Source organism: Rana temporaria, chromosome 2, assembly GCF_905171775.1.
Source record: "Rana temporaria chromosome 2, aRanTem1.1, whole genome shotgun sequence".
Classification (NCBI taxonomy): domain Eukaryota; kingdom Metazoa; phylum Chordata; class Amphibia; order Anura; family Ranidae; genus Rana; species Rana temporaria.
In genome coordinates, this window is record NC_053490.1 from 523,603,373 (window position 1) to 523,625,853 (window position 22,481).

The 22,481-nt window shown below is 43.2% G+C and overlaps 1 protein-coding gene across 1 annotated transcript in view; it reads right to left on the bottom strand.

The window, feature by feature from the left end:
• LOC120928031 (beta-1,4-galactosyltransferase 3-like) overlaps positions 1-22,481 on the bottom strand; it is a 109,225-nt gene that overhangs the window by 43,156 nt on the left and 43,588 nt on the right. Inside the window, exon 3 of the mRNA XM_040339103.1 lies at positions 5,178-5,413. Within this exon, the coding sequence (XP_040195037.1) occupies positions 5,178-5,413 (236 nt within the window). The remainder of the gene's footprint in view (positions 1-5,177; positions 5,414-22,481) is intronic.

Below are 22,481 nucleotides of genomic sequence, written 5' to 3' on the forward strand. Positions count from 1 at the left end.
GAAATTCGATATTTTTTAAAATTTTGGGGATATTTATTATAGCAAAAAAAAAAAAAATTTTCCAAAATGGTCTCTTTTGTTTATAGCGCAAAAAAACCCCCAAAAAAACAAAAAAAAAACGCAGAGATGATCAAACACCACCAAAAGAAAGCTCCAAAAAGGACGTCAATTTTGTTTGGGTACAACGTCGCACAACTGCGCAATTGTTAGTTAAAGCGACGCAGTGCTGTATTGCAAAAAAATGGCCTGGGTCATTAAGGGGGTCAAATCCTTTCCGGGGCTGAAGTGGTTAAGGTTGCCTACTCCCAGAGGCGGCTCTAGGCTTTGTAAGGCCTTAGGCAAAACTTGACATGGGGCGCCACTCACACCCATGATGGGGAAAAAGACAAGGACAGGAGCCTCTTCCCCACAACCCTGGCCGGTGGTTGTGAGGGTCTGCGGGCAGGGGGGGCTTATCCGAATCTGGAAGCCCCCTTTAACAAGATGGCCCCCCAGATCCTGCTCTTTAATAACTAAGCGGCAGGGGCCACCAGGTGAACCCGCCCCCTTGTGACGTCATTAACTGAAGGGAATGCTGGGTCATTGACGTCACAAGGGGTGGTGTCACCGATATTCACTTGTTAGGGACACTGGCGGCCCCACTCCTAAGTCAGGGCTCTTAATGCTGCCTGAGCACAGCAGCGTTAAGGTCCCCTGTCCCTCAAAACGGATGTAATGCATTGGGTGAGTTAGGTTAGACCCCTCTGAGTGCGAGGCCTTAGGCGACCGCCTAATTTGCCCAATTAACCACTAAAGGACCGGACCAATATGCTGCTAAATGACCCAAGGGGTTTTTACAATTCGGCACTGCGTCGCTTTAACAGACAATTGCGCGGTCGTGCGACGTGGCTCCCAAACAAAATTGGCGTCCTTTTTTCCCCACAAATAGAGCTTTCTTTTGGCGTTATTTGATCACCTCTGCGGTTTTTATTTTTTGCGCGAAAACAGAGTGACAATTTTGAAAAAAAATCAATATTTTTTAATTTTTGCTATAATAAATATCCCCCAAAAACATAAAAAATTTTCCTCAGTTTAGGCCGATACGTATTCTTCTACCTATTTTTGGTAAAAAAAAAAAAAAAAAAAAATCGCAATAATCGTTTATCGGTTGGTTTGCGCAAAATTTATAGCGTTTACAAAATAGGGGATAGTTTTATTGCATTTTTATTATTTTTCTTTTTTTTTACTTCTAATGGCGGCGATCAGCGTTTTCTTTCGTGACTGCGACATTATGGCGGACACTTCGGACAATTTTGACACATTTTTGGGACCATTGTCATTTTCACAGCCAAAAAATGCATTTAAATTGCATTGTTTATTGAGAAAATGACAGTTGCAGTTTGGGAGTTAACCACAGGGGGCGCTGTAGGAGTTAGGGTTCACCTAGTGTGTGTTTACACAGTTGTAAACACACACTAGGTGAACCCTAACTCCTACAGCGCCCCCTGTGGTTAACTCCCAAACTGCAACTGTCATTTTCACAATAAACAATGCAATGCAAGGGGGGTGCGGCTGTAGGTCTGACGTCATCGATCGTGTCTCCCTATAAAAGGGATCACTCGATCGATGCAGCCGCCACAGTGAAGCACGGGGAAGCCGTGTTTACATACGGCTCTCCCCGCTTTTCAGCTCCGGGGAGCGATCGCGACGAAGTGGCTATAAACGAATAGGCGTGCCGTCGTCCCGGATCGCTCCAATGTGCCTGTACGTGCCATTCTGCCGACGTACATCTACATGCGGCGGGCGGGAAGCGGTTAAAGAGCGCCTCTGCCTACTCCTGCTGTAGAGGGATATTCATATTTCATGTCTGAGGTTTACAATCACTCTAACTATTGGCATTCTGACCACCACTGTAAGGGGCACATATTTCACCGACCCCCTCCAGTGAATTGTGTTAGCAGGGGTACCCCGGGACCTGAAAATTATTTCAAAATTCCTCTAAGGCAGGGGTCTCAAACTGGCAGACCTCCAGCTGTTGTGAAACTACAAGTCCCATGAGGGATGATGGGACTTGTAGTTTTGCAACAGCTGGAGGGCCGCCAGTTTGACATTACTGCTCTAAAGGTAAAAAAAAAAAAAAGTTGAGAAAGGCTGCTATAGACCACGAGAAGAGGAAAGGGTTACGATGACTCCGGAGAGCGAGTTTCTTGGTGGGCCGATACCCTTCTGATAAGGGTGGGGGGGGGGTTACCATAGGTGCCCACAGCAGCCCGTCTTGTGGGCTTCAATAAGGTAGAACAGGGATCCTTAAACTACGGCCCTCCAGCTGTTGTAGAACTACACATCCCATGAGGCATTGTAACACACTGACATTCACAGACATGACTAGGCATGATGGGAATTGTAGTTCCTGAACAACTGGAGGGCCATAGTTTGAAGACCCATGAGGTAGAAGATGCTAATTTGGCCAAACGCCCGGAATGATCTGAAGCTCATCTCCAGGAGTTTCAGATCTGCAAACTGGAAGATTTTATATGGAAATAATTTCCTTGAAAACAAAGAATGATGTATATGAGACGGAGGAATATACAGATATTAACCACTTAAGGACCGCCTCCTGCACATATACGTCGGCAGAACGGCACGGCTGAGCACAAGCACGTACCTGTACGTCCTCTAAGTGCCCAGCCATGGGTCGCGGGCGCGCGCCCACAACCTGGTCCGTGACCGCGGGACCCGATCGCCGATGGAGTCCAGCGATCGGTCCCCGGAGATGAAGAACGAGGAAAGCTGTGTGTAAACAAACCTTCCCCGTTCTTCACTGTGGCGCCGTCATTGATCGTGTGTTCCCTGATATAATGAAGCACGATCAATGACGTCACACGTCCAGCCCCGCCTCCTACAGTTAGAAACACAAATGAGGTCACACTTAACCACTTCAGCGCCCCCTAGTGGTTAACTCCCAAACTGCAATTGTCATTTTCACAGTAAACAATGCATTTGTATAGCATTTTTTTGCTGTGAAAATGACAATTGTCCCAAAAATGTGTCAAAATTGTCCGATGTGTCCGCCATAATGTCGCGGTCACGAAAAAAATCGCCGCCATTAGTAGTAAAAAAAAAAAATATATAGATAAAAATGCAATAAAGCTATCCCCCATTTTGTAAACACTATAAATTTTGCGCAAACCAATCGATAAACGCTTATTGCGATTTTTTAACCAAAAATAGGTAGAAGAATACTTATCGGCCTAAACTGAGGAAAAAAATATTTTTTTTTAATATATTTTTGGGGGGATATTTATTACAGCAAAAAGTTAAAAATATTGAATTTTTTTCAAAATTGTCGCTCTATTTTTGTTTATAGCGCAAAAAATAAAAACCGCAGAGGTGATCAAATACCACCAAAAGAAAGCTCTATTTGTGGGGGAGAAAGAACGCCAATTTTGTTTGGGAGCCACGTCGCACGACCGCGCAATTGTCAGTTAAAGCGACGCAGTGCCGAATCGCAAGAACTGGCCGGGTCCTTTACCTGTATTTTGGTCCGGGTCTTAAGGGGTTAACCGCTTCAGCTCTCTCACCCGAGCACCCTTTATAGACCAGGACATTTTTTTAATTTCTGCTATTTTTGACAATAACTTTGACATTAACCACTTTACCGCCAGAAGATTTACCCCCATTCACGACCCCGCCATTTTTTTTGCAACATGGCACTGCGTTACTTTAAAGCAGAGTTCCACCCAAAAAAAGGAACTTCCGCTTTTCGGAACCCCCCCCCCCCCCCCTTTGGTGTCACATTTGGCAGGAAGGTGCAGATACTTGTAAAATACAGGTATTTGCACCCAATTCCAGGGAGACTCTCCCACGGGTGTCTTGTGACTTGTTAGTGTTACAAGGTCTCAGGTGTGAATGGGGAGCAGGTGTGTTAGATTTGGTGTTATCGCTCTCACTCTCTCATACTGGTCACTGGAAGTTCAACATGGCACCTCATGGCAAAGAACTCTCTGAGGATAAAAAAGAATTGTTGCTCTACATAAAGATGGCCGAGGCTATAAGAAGATTGCCAAGACCCTGAAACTGAGCTTCAGCACGGTGGCCAAAACCATACAGCGGTATAACAGGACAGGTTCCACTCAGAACAGGCCTCACCATGGTCCACCATAGAAGATAGAGATTGTATATATATATATATATATATATATATATATATATATATATATATATATATATATACATACACACATATACATATACATATACATATACACACACGAGATATGAGAGATATATATATATATATATATATATTCTCATTTTTTTAATTTATAAATAATTTATATAATAATCAATTATATAAATAATTTAATTTTTTTAGAGAGACTCTCCCTCCCTCTATATAAAATTTTAAAAATGATTTATATAATTTATTATATATATATATATACACACACACATACATATACATTTTTTAATAAATATATCTATACATATACATCTCTTTTATTTTATAAATAATTTATATAATGAATTATAGAAATCATTTTTAACATTTTATATAGATGGAGGGGGGGAGAGGGAGAAAGAGTCTATCTCAAAAAATTTTTATAATAATAATAAAAATTTATATATATATATATATATATATATATATATATATATATATATATATATATATATATATATATACACACACACACACACACACACACACACACATACATACACACATACATACACACATACATACACACACACACACATACATACACACATACATACACACATACATACACACATACACACACACACACACACACACACACACACACATACATACACACATACATACACACATACACACACACACACACACACACACACACACATACACACACACACACATACACACACACATACACACACACATACACACACACATACATACACACACACATACACACATACATACATACACACATATCTCTCCATTATAATATATTTGGGGGGTTCCAAGTAATTTTCTAACAAAAAATATTGATTTTAACTTGTGAACAACAAATGTCAGAAATCGGCTGGGTCCAGAAGTGGTTGAAGATTCGGGGGCGTTGGCTCCTAGGGGTTAGCCAATGGGCCGGCCTGGATGTAGAGGGATGTGTTCTCCCAGACGGGGATAAAAATCACCCCAAGGGCGCCCTTACCTGGTGGACCACGAATATGGCGTAGTGCAGCTGCTGGCGCTGTAGGAGGGGGTGCAGGTAGTAGAGCAGCGTCTGCAGGTGGGGCTCGCGGCTGCGGTGCGGAATGATCACCGCCGTCCTGTATCGCCCGTAGCAGTGTTTAGGGCTGAAATATCCGCCGGGCTTCACATAGCGATTTTTCAGCTGAATCTTCTTCAGGCTCGGAATTCTGCTGAACGTTATCGTTAACGGACCAACTGAAAATGAAAAAACGTAAAAGACATATGAGAAACCCGACATGTATGGAAATAAGCAGAAAGAAATACACAAATAGGAGCGGTTTTATCTGCCTATGGATTTTTATTTCTGTCCATCCAGTCCTGAGATTAATGCAGCTCTGTCACACCATTAAGTCCTTTTCAGGCAGGAAATGAGACCCGATTTTCTCATCTGTAGTTCAGTTTGACCAACGGGTCTTCTTCCCTTGCCCAGCCTGTGGCCGTGCGGTGACGGAGCAGAGGTAAACTGCAGAGCTCATCTCTCTGCTCTCTCCTCCCAACAGCATGCTTCTTATTAAACACATGAAAACTGCAGTACAAATGAATGGCTCATTGTGTTGCTTCTCCCTCTCCAAGTCCTAGCTCTGCTGTACAGGGATTGCAAAAGGCGGATACCAAGTCACATTCAGGTACTTACCTCGTTTGCATAATGAGTACAGAGCTGGCTATCTCTATGACTAAGCTCCCTGCCACGAAATGCGTGAGTGGAATGACCTGGTTGGAGCGAGGCTGAGGTTGCTCCATTAGGAGTGGTGGCTCCAATTAAGTTGACGCTGCCGACATCACATCCAAAATGGAGGCGCGCAGCAGCAGTCGCCGAGGTTTTGGACGTCTACGCCAGGTGCCTCCAAACCTTCTAAAATAAAGGGCCAGTGTAATGTCCTTCAGACTTTAGGGGAGCCGGTGACAGTGGGAGGAATAGTGCCCCATCATTGGCGACAGTGGGAGGAATAGTGCCCCATCACTGGCGACAGTGGGAAGAATAGTGACCCATCATTGGCGACAGTGGGAAGAATACTGCCCCATCATTGGCGACAGTGGGAAGAATACTGCCCCATCATTGGCGACAGTGGGAGGAATAGTGCGCCATCATTGGCGACAGTGGGAGGAATAGTGTCCCATCATTGGCGACAGTGGGAGGAATAGTGTCCCATCATTGGCGACAGTGGGAGGAATAGTGCCCCATCACTGGCGACAGTGGGAAGAATAGTGACCCATCATTGGCGACAGTGGGAAGAATACTGCCCCATCATTGGCGACAGTGGGAGGAATAGTGCGCCATCATTGGCGACAGTGGGAGGAATAGTGTCCCATCATTGGCGACAGTGGGAGGAATAGTGTCCCATCATTGGCGACAGTGGGAGGAATAGTGTCCCATCATTGGCGACAGTGGGAGGAATAGTGCCCCATCATTGGCGACAGTGGGAGGAATAGTGCCCCATCATTGGCGACAGTGGGAGGAATAGTGCCCCATCATTGGCGACAGTGGGAGGAATAGTGCCCCATCACTGGCGTCAGTAGGAAGAATAGTGTCCCATCATTGGCGACAGTGGGAAGAATACTGCCCCATCATTGGCGACAGTGGGAGGAATAGTGTCCCATCATTGGCGTCAGTGGGAGGAATAGTGTCCCATCATTGGCGTCAGTGGGAGGAATAGTGTCCCATCATTGGCGACAGTGGGAAGAATAGTGTCCCATCATTGGCGACAGTGGGAAGAATAGTGTCCCATCATTGGCGACAGTGGGAAGAATAGTGTCCCATCATTGGCGACAGTGGGAGGAATAGTGTCCCATCATTGGCGACAGTGGGAGGAATAGTGTCCCATCATTGGCGACAGTGGGAGGAATAGTGTCCCATCATTGGCGACAGTGGGAGGAATAGTGTCCCATCATTGGCGACAGTGGGAGGAATAGTGTCCCATCATTGGCGACAGTGGAAATAATGGGGCTTCATCAATGTCAGTCAGGGGGGGGTTGGGTATCCCTAAGGGCCACCTCTGGCTTATGGGTCAGAGTTTGAAGACCACTGATCTACACATGGGGGGTCTTTACAGGTAAATAAAATACATGAAATGCAGATACTGGATAATCTTATGGAAAGATTTGTATTGTAATACACGGTCTGGGGACAGGATCTCTCAGAGCCCCCCCAGGAAATATCAGAGGTGTCATTATGTGTAACTATGACTCTTATAGCTAGATTCAGAGAGGGCGTCCTAACTTTGCGGCGGCGTAGCGTATCGTGTTTACACTACGCCGCCATAAGTTAGGGAGGCAAGTACATGATTCACAAAGTACTTGCCTGCTAAGTTACGGCGGCGTAGCGAAAATCGGGCGGGCGTAATGGCGCCTAATTCAAATTTAGCTGAGGGGGCGTGTTTTATGTTAATGAGGCTTGACCTGACGTAATTGACGTATTTTACGAACGGCGCATTCGCCGTCCACCTACATATCCCAGTGTGCATTGCGGCAAATTACGCCGCACGGTCCTACTAATTTCGACGTGGACGTAAATTACGTAAAACCCTATTCACGGACGACTTACGCAAACGGCGTAAAATTTTTACATTTCGATGCGGGAATGGCGGCCATACTTAACATTACTATTCCAGCTATTTGATGGAATAACTTTAGGCCTGATAATGCGTTACGTAAACGGCGTATCTGTACTGCGTCGGCCGGGCTTACGTTCGTGAATAGGCGTATCTAGCGATTTACATATTCTACGCCGACCGCAATGGAAGCGCCACCTAGCGGTCAGCCTAAATATTGCACCCCAAGATAGGACGGCGCAAGCCGTCGTATCTTAGATAGGTTTAAGTGTATCTCTGTTTGAGATTCTGAACGTAGATTCTGAGTTAGGTCGGCGTATCTCCTGATACGCCGACCTAACTCTCTCTGAATCTAGCTATCAGTCTATGAGAAAAGGTAACACACAGTCCCTGGAAGATTTCACACCTTTAAACCACAATGTTGACTCTGCACCACGGCTCACCATTGTATGAATAGAGAAAACACCGGGCCTGGCACAGAAAGAGCTCAGAATACAAAATGTACCCACACTATGCCCTTCACCTGCCCTCGTCTACTCCTAGCTCTGCCCATGTCAGATCCAACAGTCACACACATTGGCAGCACAATCGCAGTGTTTACTCGTTAATCAATGTTTGCGCTGAATAAGATAAAATACATATACTGAGTTTTATTTGCCAAAAGGATTTATATAGTTCTGTCCACCCAGTGCCAAGATTTACACAGCCCTGTGAGATAAGAGGAGAAAGGCGCGTGATCCAATACATGGGATACAAATCATACAGTTTATTCTTTGAGTAGATAAATAAATACAAGAAAATTACTACATATTCATAGAAATGAGGTTACAAAACGTTCACAAATTACTTCCATTTGCAGTATGCATGTATGTATATATGTGTATATATGTGTATATATATATATATATATATATATATATATATATATATATATGTGTGTGTGTGTGTGTGTGTGTGTGTGTATGTATGTGTATGTGTGTATATGTGTGTATATATATATATATATATATATATATATATATATATATATATATATATATATATATATATATATATATATATATATATATATATATATATATATATATATACACACACACACACACATATATATATACATATATACACACACACATACACACACACACATACAATTTGTTCAATTGCAACTGTTTTCAGTGAACGTACTGTAGTAAGGAGAGATTAATTACATTTTTATTATAATTATATTTTTTTGGGGCTTTGGTATGCGAATAGTTTACCATTTTAAAGCCGAGCTCCTCTGTAAAAAAAAAAAAAAAAAATATTAAAAGCCAGCAGCTACAAATGCTAAATATTCCATCGAAGTCTGCATTCTCGATGAGGGAATCCGGAAGTGAAGTGCAAAAATGTATATATATTAAAAAAAAAAAAATGTATGTATATATTTATTTATAAAAAAAAAAAAAAAAAAAAAAAAAAAATGATCTACACACACACACACACACACACACACACACACACACACACTTTTTAATTTTTTTTTTTTAAATATATATATATATTACACACACATATACATACATACACACATACATACATACACACATATATTTTAATATTTATTTATTAAAAAAAATGTATGTAAAAACATTTATATGTATATGACCGCACTGTGCAGAATTGCATATACAGTATCTCACTAAAAGTGAGTACACCCCTAAGTGAAAATGTCCAAATTGAGCCCAAAGTGTAAATATTTTGTGTGGCCGCCATTATTTTCCAGCCCTGCCTTAACCCTCTTGGGCATGGAGTTCACCGGAGCTAGAGAGAGCGAGAGAGCGAGAGAGATCTGTCAGAATTCAGCGTTGATGTCGAGGGTGGGCGGGACCCAGCAGCTATCAAACACAGTGGGATGGGATCTGGGCTGGCCGCCACATGTATGTGGCCCCGCCCCGTTTAAGCAGTCCAATCATTGGCTGGTGTTTGATAGCTGCTGGGTCCTGCCCACCCCCGACATCACCGCTGAATTCTGACAGCTGCTCTCTCTGCATTCAGCTACAAATGTCAGTTTCACACAGTTGCACTAGATCGGCTCAGTGTGAAACCTGCCAGTTCCAATCAGTGCCACCAGCCCCGAAAAAAAAAAAAAAACACGGCCAAAAATATTGTCTGCAAACATCGGCTGCAAAAATCAGCATCATATATTGGCCGTTCCGATTTCTAAATATTATCATCTGGCAGAGAAAACCCCACATCGGTCGACCTCTACATTCAACCCACTACCTCTGAGCCATAGTTGTCCCGGACGCACCCCCAACCTATGACTGAACAGTGAAAAAAGAAGCAGCACAGCGATGATCTCATTCCTATCTCTGTTCTTTTCTCCTCCTGGATCCTTCTCAGCACTTGAACTCCTTGGGCTCCCTGTGCTGCTTCTTCCTCTCACACTCCAGCCCTGCTGTACGACTTTAAGAGACAGAATTCCAGGTCAAATTATTTATTGAAGAAAATAATTTAATTACGTATTAAATTATTACAGAGCTGCATTAATTTGTATCTGTAATATCTGTCTGGAGTTCAGTTTTAAAGCGCATAATTAGTTTCCTTGGGTTTATTGCAAAATTATATGATGATGAACAGTGGCAGGCAATTGGAGAATCTTCCAGAGATGATCATTAAATTATGAGGCCAAGCACTAAACAGACAGCCGGAAAGAATCAGGACAGAAGTTCTAAAAGGTTCAAAGTAAGGTTTAACCACTTGCTGACTACCAGCGCACGCACTTTGTCGGCAGAATGGCACGGGGCAGGCAAATTGGAGCGTACATGCATGTTCCTTTAAAAATTTGCCGCAACAAGCTCTGTGACTGTGCACGCGGGACCCGCGGACTCGATGTCCTCCGGTGTCCCACGATCGTGTCAAGGATCTGCAGAACGGGGGGGGTGTGCCTGTGTAAACAAGGCATCTCCCTGTTCTGCCTAGTGACAGGATACTGATCTACTGCTCCCTGTCATCTGTAACAGTGATCAGTGTTGTGTCACAGTAAGCTTCGCCCCCACAGTTAAGTGTCCTAGGGAGTGATTCTAACTACTCCCCTAACAGTCACATTTATACAGTAATCAGTGTATTTTTATAGCACCGATCACTGTATAAATGTGAATGGTCCCAAAATAGCGTCAAAAGTGTCCGCCATAATGTCGCAGTCACGATAAAAAAAAAAAAAAAAAAAAACACCACGCTCATAGCCACCATTACAATTAAAAAAAAAAAAAGCCATAAAATTATACCCCATTTTGTAGACGCTATAACTTTTGCGCAAATCAATTGCTTATTGCACTTTTTTTTTATACCAAAAAGATGTATAAAAAATACATATCGGCCTAAACTGAGGAAACTTTTTTAACATACATTTTTGGAGATATTTGTTATAGCAAAAAGTAATCCGGCGCCTCCAGTGTCCAGGCGCAGACTGAAACTAAGCCGCAAACGGCTTTGATTCAGTCTCCGCAATGTAAACATGAAAGCGATGTCACTTCCGGGTTTCTCGGCTGCCAATGGCGCTGGATTAAAAAAAGTACACAGTATTCAGAATCGCCGTTTTCAGCGATCTGAATACTTTGAACTGCAAAGGAGGGCTTGGAGGTCTTTTAGACCCCCGATCCCTCCATAAAAAGTACCCGTCACCACCTATTACTGTCACAAGGGATGTTTACATTCCTTGTAAAAGCAATAAAAGTGATCAAAATGTAAAAAAAATAAATAAAAAAAAAAAAAAAATAATGTAATATTATAAAAAATAAATAAAGAAGAGCTTGCGCAACAAAGAAAACACATACGGAAGTCGCGCTCGCATATGAAAACTTTGTTCAAATCACACATGTGAGGTGTCGCCGCGATCGTCAGAGCGAGAGCAATAATTCTAGCACTAGACCTCCTCTATCTCTAACCTGGTAACCATAAAAAAAGTTTAAATCGTTGCCTATGGAGATTTTTAGGTACCGTAGTTTGTCGCCATTCCACAAGTGCGTGCAATTATAAAGCGTGACATGCTTGGTATCTATTTACTCGGCGTAACATCATCTTTCACATTATGCAAAAAAATTGGGCTAACTTTACTTTCATTCTTTTAAAATTCATGAAAGTAAATCATTCCCAAAAAGTCGTGTTTGAAACACCACCGCACAAATACCGTGTGACAAAAAGTATTGCAACAATTGCCATTTTATTCTCTAGATTTTCTGCTAAAAAAATATATATAATGTTTTGGGGTTCTAAGTAATTATCTAGCAAAAAAATACAGATTTTAACTTGTAAACACCAAAATGTCAAAAATAGGCTTCAGCATGAAAGGGTTATAGCGCAAAAAAATAAAAACCACAGAGGTGATCAAATACCACCAAAAGAAAGCTCTATTTGTGGGGGGAAAAAAAAAGACGCCAATTCTGTTTGGGAGTCACGTCGCATGACCGCACAATTGTCAGTTAAAGTGACGCAGTGCCGAAACGCAAAAAGTGGCCCGGTCATTTGGCAGCCAAATCCTCCGGGGCTGAAGTGGTTAAATATATAAAATTCGGGGAATAGAAGAGTTAACTACGACACGGATGACAATCCTCTACAGAGCGGCAGGCTCCGTCAAATCCGGAATTGTTGTATCGGATTTAAATGAGCGTATTCATTGCGGACTCTGAAAATGGAATATCACCCTCCTCCTCGTCCTAATTGCCTCTCTTCTCCCCATAACAATCAAGGTAATTAGCTGTGGGAATGGCTGATGTCCCAAAGATTATTTTAGCTCCGATTCCCTATCAGAAGACACCCCATTTCTGGCGGTTTAATATCCGCCTAAAACAAAACATGAGCTCGTCTCTCCGCTTCACGGTGAATATAATGAGTCGCCGCCGAACGGGAACTTCTCAGATAAAAAATAAATAAAAATAAATGCAATTATCAGATGCCATTGCCGGGCCCGATAACCAAGTGGACCATTTTATTCTCATAGTCATCGAGGCGCGCTTTCTGCTGCCCGTTCAGCATGGACAGAATGTGAACCGGCAGGCCGGAATCGCTTGACTGCAACACACGTAAAATGCGTTGGGATGCCATTTTGACCCGTGTCGCAGTGTACCCCAACGCATGGTAGCGAGTCGCCTTACATTGCATTACAAAAAAAGGTTGTGTGCAATTTTAGGCGTGTTGGCTGCTTATTTTTAACTTTTTAACCACTTAAGCCCTGGACCATTTTGTTGCTAAATGACCAGGTCACTTTGAGATTCGGCACTGCGTCGCTTTAACTGACAATTGCGCGGTTGTGCGACGTGGCTCCCAAACAAAATGGACGTCTTTTTTTCCCCCCACAAATAGAGCTCTCTTTTGGTCTGAGGGGGGAGTTTTGGTTAGACAGGGAGAACTGGAAACCGTGTTTCCCACTAACGGGTGGCGCGCAGTCTTTGAGGGCAGTGCAGCGAGGCACCAAGGGGCTCTGTGCAGCAGCACCTCACACTGCCCCTGTTCTACCTGTGTCCAGAGCTTGGTGTCACCATGGCGGCACCAATCCAGGAGCCGTCCAAGATGCGCTGCCTGATAATAGGTCCGAACCTCCGGCTGTGCCAGACCGCCCTGGAGCTTCAGCAAAGACGGTACCCTCCTATGTAGACGTGACTTCTTCCCAGCCCAGAGAAAATGAGAGAATGCAGAGTGTATTTGTTTAAAGTAGCCTCCTGGGATGTGAATCGGGAGAGCCTGCATGAGGTAGAGGAATTTGGGTAGTATTGTCATCTTGAGGATGTTACAGCGGCCTACCCAAGCGTGTAGACCGCTGGTCCATTGATTTAGCAGTTTTTGGACTTCCCTCAGAAGGGGAGGAAAGTTCAACTTAAATAGTTGCGAAAAAGAGGGGGGTATATACGTCCCTAGGTATTTCAGCGCCACCTCCGCCCAACTTAGACGAAAGTTGTTCTTGAGTTGGGAGAGCTGTCGTGGTGGTATCCCCACTCCCATGGCCTCCGATTTAGTCAGGTTGATTTTCAGGTTAGATAGCCGTCTGTATACGTCAAATTCCCGTAGGAGAGATGGTAGGGAGATATCCGTTTTTTTTCAGAGTAAACATTAAGTCGTCTGCGTAAGCGGACACCTTGTACTGTGTGTCCTTGGTTCGTCTGCCGGTAATGTCAGGGTTTAGCCGTACGTGGCACAAGAAGGGTTCTAAAGGAGAGTGCAAATAGAAGGGGTGACAAGGGACACCCCTGTCTTGTCCCATTGGTAATAGGGAAAAACTCAGAGAGTACTCCATTGGCTCCAACTCTCGCTGTCAGCTCTCTGTACACCGCTGACACCCAGTTCTCATTTTGTCGCCTAGACCTACGTAGTTTAGAGTTGTCCGCATGAACTGCCAGTCGACCCGGTCGAATGCCTTTTCGGCAACTGTCCCCAGGAATAAACAGGGTATTTTACCGTTGGTCGCTATATGCAGAAGGTTAAGGACCTTAGTGGTGTTGTCTCTGGCCTCTCTGGATGGTACAAATCCTACCTGGTCTAGGATGGATTAAGTGCGATGTTTTTGCAACCTAGTTGCCAGGATTTTAGTAAAACAGTTTAAGGTCTACATTTAGGAGGGAAATCGGGCGGTAGCTCCCGCAGTGGGCTGGATCTCTGCCTTCCTTAGGTATCACGGAAATTTGGGCCTGCAACGTGGTAGTATAAAATGATTTCCCTGAGCCCAGGTCGTACAATTTTACCATATGTTGGCCGAGGGAAGATAGAGTTTTTTTAATAGGCGACAGTTAAGCCGTCAGGACTTTACCAGGTTTCGCACCTTTCAGGGCGTGCTGAAGTTCAGGCAAGATAATAGGGTCCTCCAGACTTTCCCTTGCCTCAGTCGGCAGGGAGGGCATAAGGGACGAGGAGATTTATTCCAGAGCCGCCTCCTGAGTAGTCAGGGTCTTGTCTAGATTGTATAAGGAGCTATAGAAATTCCTAAATTCCTGTGTTATCTGTAGGGGCATAGACCGTTTTTCCCCAGTGTTGGACATGATACAGGGAATGTAGGATGCGTGTAGGGGGCGTGGCTTGCTGTGATGCGTCACTGATCGTGTTCCCGATGACAGGGAACACGATCAGCGACAGTGTCAGCTAGGCAGAATAGGGAGATGTTGTATTTACATCTCCCCGTTCTATGTCTCTGTTAGACGATCGCGGGTATGGCCGCGGCGATCGAGTCTGCGGGACCGCTCACGGAGATTGTGGCGGGTGCGCGCACCCCCAACAACCACTTCTTGAAGGGGACGTGTATATATACACGTCCTTCTGCCTGCCTGTGCCATGCTGCAGACGTATAGCTGCGGGCGGCAAGCCGTTAATGTTTTTTTTCATAAAGAAATAATAAAACACTGGCGCCTTCTGTTGTACATTATAACATACAACGAAAAGCCATATATAGTAAAACCTTGGTTTGAGAGTAACTTGGTTTGAGAGCTTTTTGCAAGACAAGTAACAATAACCACTTGCCACTCAGGCAAATTCTGACATTTCTCTCCTACATAGAACCCCCAAACATTATAGAGAATACAATGGCGGTCATTGCAACTTTGTATCTCGCACGGTATTTATGCAGCAATTTTTCCAACGTGTTTTTTTAGAAAAAAAAAGTTTTGTGCTTTAAAAAAAAATTTATAAAATAACCGGGGTTCATGAGATTTGCAAATCATTGCATTCTGTTTTTTTTTTTTTTTTTTTTAGATTTTACACAGTGACCCAACTTTTTTGGAATTGGGGTTGAATTTTAAATCTACTCAAACAGTACAACCTTAGTCAAAACTTTTCCAACTCTAGACAGAACGTGGAATGGTTAGAACAGATGTCGGGTTTTGATGCCATCTGTGCCAATGCTGGAGACTATTCAGCTCACCTCCTGTCCCAGTGACTAAAATAGGTCTTGGGTAGACTTTGACCACAGAGGAAATGAGAGCAAAGAAAACCAAAAAAGTAAGATCTTAACTACTCAAGGAACATGCCTATTTTTCAGACTCAGTGTTTACTTGGTAAAACTTTATTATTAACTTTTATTTATTTAGGACGACTATTTTTTGTTAAAAAATTGCTATTTATTATTTCCCCTTAAAGCGGGAGTTCACCCATTTAAAAAAAAAAAAAAAATCTCCCCTTAGCTTCCTGCTCGTTCGGTCTAGGGGAATCGGCTATTTATATTAAAATATGTGCAGTACTTACCCGTTTTCGAGCTGCATCTTCTTCCGTCGCTTTCGGGTATGGGTCTTCGGGAGCGGGCGTTCCTTCTTGATTGACATTCTTCCGAGAGGCTTCCGACGGTCGCATCCATCGCGTCACTCGTAGCCGAAAGAAGCCGAACGTCGGTGCGGCTCTATACTGCGCCTGCGCACCGACGTTCGGCTTCTTTCGGAAAATCGTGACGCGATGGATGCGACCGTCGGAAGCCTCTCGGAAACCTGTCAATCAAGAAGGAACGCCCATTCCCGAAGCCCATACCCGGAAGCGACGGAGAGGATGCGTCTCGTAAACGGGTAAGTACTGCACATATTTTAAAATAAACAGCCGATTCCCCTAGTAATAACGAGCAGGAATCTAAGGGGGAAAAGTGCCCTCTAAGGGTGAACCCCCGCTTTAAAGACCTTCGGGCAGCAGTGATGTTTGACGTCGCTTCCACCATCCAATGTTAATGGAGCACTTTAATGATAAAGGTTGGATCTTGTTAGAAAATAATAACGTTCTCATTTATTGTGACAGGTCGGCAATATATTCAATGCAGATTAAATCATCCACTTTAATATGCCGGCAAAGAGAAATCGCTCCTCAATAGATGGCTGAACCGGCAAACCTCTGGCCTAATGAAAATCAATGGCTATAGATGGACTGAGCCTTCAAGCTTTTAAAGGGCAAGTACATTAGAATGCAAAAGTGAGTGGCTGTAATTTATCCAATGCAGCCGGCATTGAAGCAATTGTCACCAATATTAAAGTTACAAGATTAGGGCTCATGTACGCTACAACTTTTTTTTTTTTTTTTGGGAGTTTTTGGTGTTTTTTACCACGATTTGCGTTTTCCTGCAGGCGGCAGTTAACCTAGTCTGTGTGTACATGAGCCCTTAAAGCGATATTAAAACCAAAAATATAATACCGTGGATATAAAAAGTCTACACACTCAAAATGTCAGGTTTCTGGAACGTAAAAAAAAAAAAAAAAAAAAAAAAAAAAAAAAAAAGATAAATTGAAATTTGTGTGATTTTGCCACGATTTTGATGCGACATGAAACAATACCATAAGTCACATTAGTGGAGACCTAGCCTAAAAGGTTTCACATAAATAACTAAAAGCTGATCATTGTAATTACCCGTCAGTGGTAAATTGTTTGCCTCAACACAGACTTACTGGCTGGATCACCATATGAAAATAAAAAAAAAAGGAAAACAAATGCAGCCATCACAGACTTGGTAAGCTGCAAGCGTTTGTCTTGGGGTTTAACCACTTAAGGACCGCCTCCTGCGCATATAAGTCGGCAGAATGGCACGGCTGGGCACAGGCACGTACCTGTACGTCGCCTTTGAGACCCCAGCCGTGGGTCGCGCACAAGACCCGGTCCGAAGCTCCGTGACCACGCCGGTGTCCCGCGATCGGTCACAGGAGCTGAAGAACAGGGAGAGGCGAGTGTAAACACACCTTCCCCGTTCTTCTGTGTGGCAGTGACACGAATTGTCAGTTCCATGATATAGGGCAGTGATGGCCAACCTTGGCACCCCAGATGTTTTGGAACTGCATTTCCCATGATGCTCATGCACTCTTTAGAGTAGCTGAGCATCATGGGAAATGTAGTTACAAAACATCTGGGGTGCCAAGGTTGGCCATCACTGCTATAGGGGAACGACGATCAGTGACGTCACGGCTACAACCAGGCCCCCCTACAGTAAGAATCACTACCTTAGGGCACACTTAACCCCTTAGCGCCACCTAGTGGTTAACCCCTTCACTGCCATTGTCATTTTCACAGTAATCAGTGCATTTTTATAGCACTTTTGACTGTGAAAATGACAATGGTCCCAAAAATGTGTCAAAAGTGTCCGCCATAATGTCGCAGTCACGAAAAAAAAAAAAAAAAGCCGATCGCCGCCATTACTAGAAAAAAAAAATTATTAATAAAAATGCCATAAAAAACTATCTCCTATTTTGTAAACTCTATAACTTTTGCGCAAACCCTTAGAGATTTTTTTTTTTACCAAAAATAAGTAGAAGAATCGGCCTAAACTGATGAAAAAAATAAAAAAAAAATTTTATATATTTTTGGGGGATATTATAGCAAAAAGTAAAAAAATATTGCTTTTTTTTTTAAAATCGTCGCTTCATTATTGTTTATAGCGCAAAAAATAAAAACTGCACAGGTGATCAAATACTAGGGTTGTCCCGATACCACTTTTTTAGGACCGAGTACAAGTACCGATACTTTTTTTCAAGTAGTCGCCGATACCGAATACCGATACTTTTTTTAATGTCATGTGACCGTTTTCAAACCACAATACAGACCAAAGATATTTTCTTTAGAATTATGAAGAACTGGTACATCATGGTGTGGGGCTGTTTTTTAGCATACGGTACTGGAAAACTACATATCATTGAAGGAGTGATCACTGTCAGTGCAGCTCATCGGTGCCAGTGCCCAAAAGTGCAGCTAGCCAGTGCCACCTATCAGTGCAGATCAGTGCCCATTAGTGCATCAGTGCAGGGAGGCAGCTTATTAGTGCATCTCATCAGTGCCACCCAATCAATGCCAGTGCCACCTATCAGTGCCATCCATTTATGAGTGCCATTCAATCAATGCCAGTGCCACCTATCAGTGCCATCCAATGGTTCCATCCAATTTGTGTTCGACGTCACAAAAAATAAATAAAAAAAAAGTATTCTATTTTGGTATCGGGAGTATTTGCGCGAGTACGAGTACTAGCGCAAATACTCGGTATCGGTCCCGATACCGATACTGGTATCGGTATCTGGACAACCCTATCAAATACCACCAAAAGAAAGCTCTATTTGTGGGAAAAAAAAGGACGCCAGTTGTGTTTTGGGAGCCACAACGCACGACCGCGCAATTGTCAGTTAAAGCGGCGCAGTGCCGAATCGCAAAAAGGGGCCAGGTCCTTTACCTGCATAATGGTCCGGGTCTTAAGTGGTTAAAGCTTTAAATTATTTTATGTGCATTTACTGCAGCACAAAGTTTTTACTGTAGCTGTTGCAACACAGTGGAGGACTGTCCTTGATTTTTTATATATAAAACTTTTTCTTTGTTTAAGTAGCCCCAAAAGTTTAATTAAAACAAAAAATCTTGCAGCGTTCCCATGTTCTTGGTCCAAGCAGTATTGGACCAATTGCACTTCCCCATTGCTGAAATTATTAGGAGAGGCGGTCAGCTCTCTCCTGTCTAATCTGTCTTCCCTATGACCTTCTCCACCCAACATCCTCCATCTGCTGGGAATGGTGGTGTCATCTGTGACCTTTAGGCCAGAGATTCCCCCCCGGTCTTGGGGGAGATGCTGTCAGAACCTCTTACACAGTACTCTGTGTTTTAATTGCGTCAAAAGTTTCCGCCATAATGTCGCAGTCACGATAAATAAAAAAAAAAACAACATGCTGATCGTCGCCATTACTAGTAAAAAAAAAAAAGCCATAAAACTATCCCCTATTTTGTAGACGCTATAACTTTTGTGCAAACCAATCAAACGCTTATTGCGCTTATTATAATGCTTACCAAATAAACAGAGCAGTTCTAGGCTTTGCTATTCATCTCACATAAGGAAGAGAAGAAAAGTGAATCTGTAGCAGTGAAAAACCCAAAAACACCCCAGCTGCACCCCTTAAAGCTAAATTCAAGGCAGATAGAAAATATTCAAACTGACCACTTCCAGTCCAGAACAAGTCTAACATTTCACACGTGTAAAATTCACCATTTTTAATGTTCCTTACATTGGTGATCAGTGAGAAGAATGTTCCTTACATTGGTGATCAGTGGGAAGAATGTTCCTTACATTGGTGATCAGTGGGAAGAATGTTCCTTACATTGGTGATCAGTGGGAAGAATGATCCTTACATTGGTGATCAGTGAGAAGGATGTTCCTTACATTGGTGATCAGTGGGAAGAATGTTCCTTACATTGGTGATCAGTGGGAAGAATGTCCCTTACATTGGTGATCAGTGAGAAGAATGTTCCTTACATTGGTGATCAGTGGGAAGAATGTCCCTTACATTGGTGATCAGTGAGAAGAATGTCCCTTACATTGGTGATCAGTGGGAAGAATGATCCTTACATTGGTGATCAGTGAGAAGAATGATCCTTACATTGGTGATCAGTGAGAAGAATGTCCCTTACATTGGTGATCAGTGGGAAGAATGTCCCTTACATTGGTGATCAGTGAGAAGGATGTTCCTTACATTGGTGATCAGTGGGAAGAATGTTCCTTACATTGGTGATCAGTGGGAAGAATGTCCCTTACATTGGTGATCAGTGAGAAGAATGTTCCTTACATTGGTGATCAGTGGGAAGAATGTCCCTTACATTGGTGATCAGTGAGAAGAATGTCCCTTACATTGGTGATCAGTGGGAAGAATGATCCTTACATTGGTGGTCAGTGGGAAGAATGATCCTTACATTGGTGATCAGTGGGAAGAATGCTCCTTACATTGGTGATCAGTGAGAAGAATGTTCCTTACATTGGTGATCAGTGGGAAGAATGTTCCTTACATTGGTGATCAGTGAGAAGAATGTTCCTTACATTGGTGATCAGTGGGAAGAATGTTCCTTACATTGGTGATCAGTGGGAAGAATGTTCCTTACATTGGTGATCAGTGGGAAGAATGATCCTTACATTGGTGGTCAGTGGGAAGAATGATCCTTACATTGGTGATCAGTGGGAAGAATGTTCCTTACATTGGTGATCAGTGGGAAGAATGTTCCTTACATTGGTGATCAGTGAGAAGAATGTTCCTTACATTGGTGATCAGTGGGAAGAATGTTCCTTACATTGGTGATCAGTGGGAAGAATGATCCTTACATTGGTGGTCAGTGGGAAGAATGATCCTTACATTGGTGATCAGTGGGAAGAATGTTCCTTACATTGGTGGTCAGTGGGAAGAATGATCCTTACATTGGTGATCAGTGAGAAGAATGTTCCTTACATTGGTGATCAGTGAGAAGAATGTTCCTTACATTGGTGATCAGTGAGAAGAATGATCCTTACATTGGTGATCAGTGGGAAGAATGATCCTTACATTAGTGATCAGTGGGAAGAATGTTCCTTACATTGGTGGTCAGTGGGAAGAATGATCCTTACATTGGTGATCAGTGGGAAGAATGTTCCTTACATTGGTGGTCAGTGGGAAGAATGTTCCTTACATTGGTGATCAGTGAGAAGAATGTTCCTTACATTGGTGATCAGTGGGAAGAATGTCTCTTACATTGGTGATCAGTGAGAAGAATGATCCTTACATTGGTGATCAGTGGGAAGAATGATCCTTACATTAGTGATCAGTGGGAAGAATACTCCTCTTAGCGATCGCCGAATACATCAGTGGTTACATATGTGAGAGGCAGAAATGTCACACTACTCAAAGAACCTCTAGCAACAACTGGAGGAACCTTGAGGATCCATAGAACCCTTGCTAAGAACAGCCAGACTAAAGGACTGGGGGGGGGGGGGCAGTATTTCTGGACCTCTATGGCACCCTGCAGCCACCTACATGGGTTGTACAAAGTGCAGAGGTGAGTACCCACACAGGACCCAGTGCCTGAAATATTGCGGACCATCCCCATTGTGTGGGGTCTGGACACGGTCCTCAAGGTTAGACAGGGGTTACACCGATCCGAATGCACCGCTTTTATTGTGGCCGATTGCAGAGTTGATTGAAGATTCAAAGTAATATAATAAATTAGCCAAGAGTGAATTCTCTATAAAAAGGGAGGAGAGGTCCTTCACCACCATAGGACACTAACAAAAAATCAGAGGACTCGTGGTGTGCGGTGGAGTTATTGAGTGGATGCCCAGTGCAAGTCCTCAAAAGCTTTCCAGCATCCAAACAATATAAACGGGGTTGTAAAGGTACAATTTTTTTTTTCTTAATAGCTTCCTTTACCTTAGTGCAGTCCTCCTTCACTTACCTCATCCTTCCATTTTCCTTTTAAATGTCCTTATTTCTTCTGAGAAATCCTCACTTCCTGTTCTTCTGTCTGTAACTCCACACAGTAATGCAAGGCTTTCTCCCTGGTGTGGAGTGTCATGCTCGCCCCCTCCCTTGGACTACAGGAGAGTCAGGACGCTCTCTACGTTGCAGATAAAGGAGCTGTGTGTTAGTGGGCGTCCTGACTCTCCTGTAGTCTAAGGGAGGGGGGGCGAGCACGACACTCCACACCAGAGAGAAAGCCTTGCATTACTGTGTGGAGTTACAGACAGAAGAACAGGAAGTGAGGATTTCTCAGAAGAAATAAGGACATTTAAAAGCAAAATGGAAGGATGAGGACTGCACTAAGGTAAAGAAAGAAAAAAAAAAAAAAATTGTACCTTCACAACCCCTTTAAGGCACCAGCCTATAACCCAAGGTCGACGAAAACTCAGCCTATGCCCTGTACTGTATAACTAGGATTGTATTTTAACCAGTTGTGAACCTTGGGCCTACAAAGTACACCCTTAAAAACATAACTGTTTGTGTACCTTTCTTAACCACTTC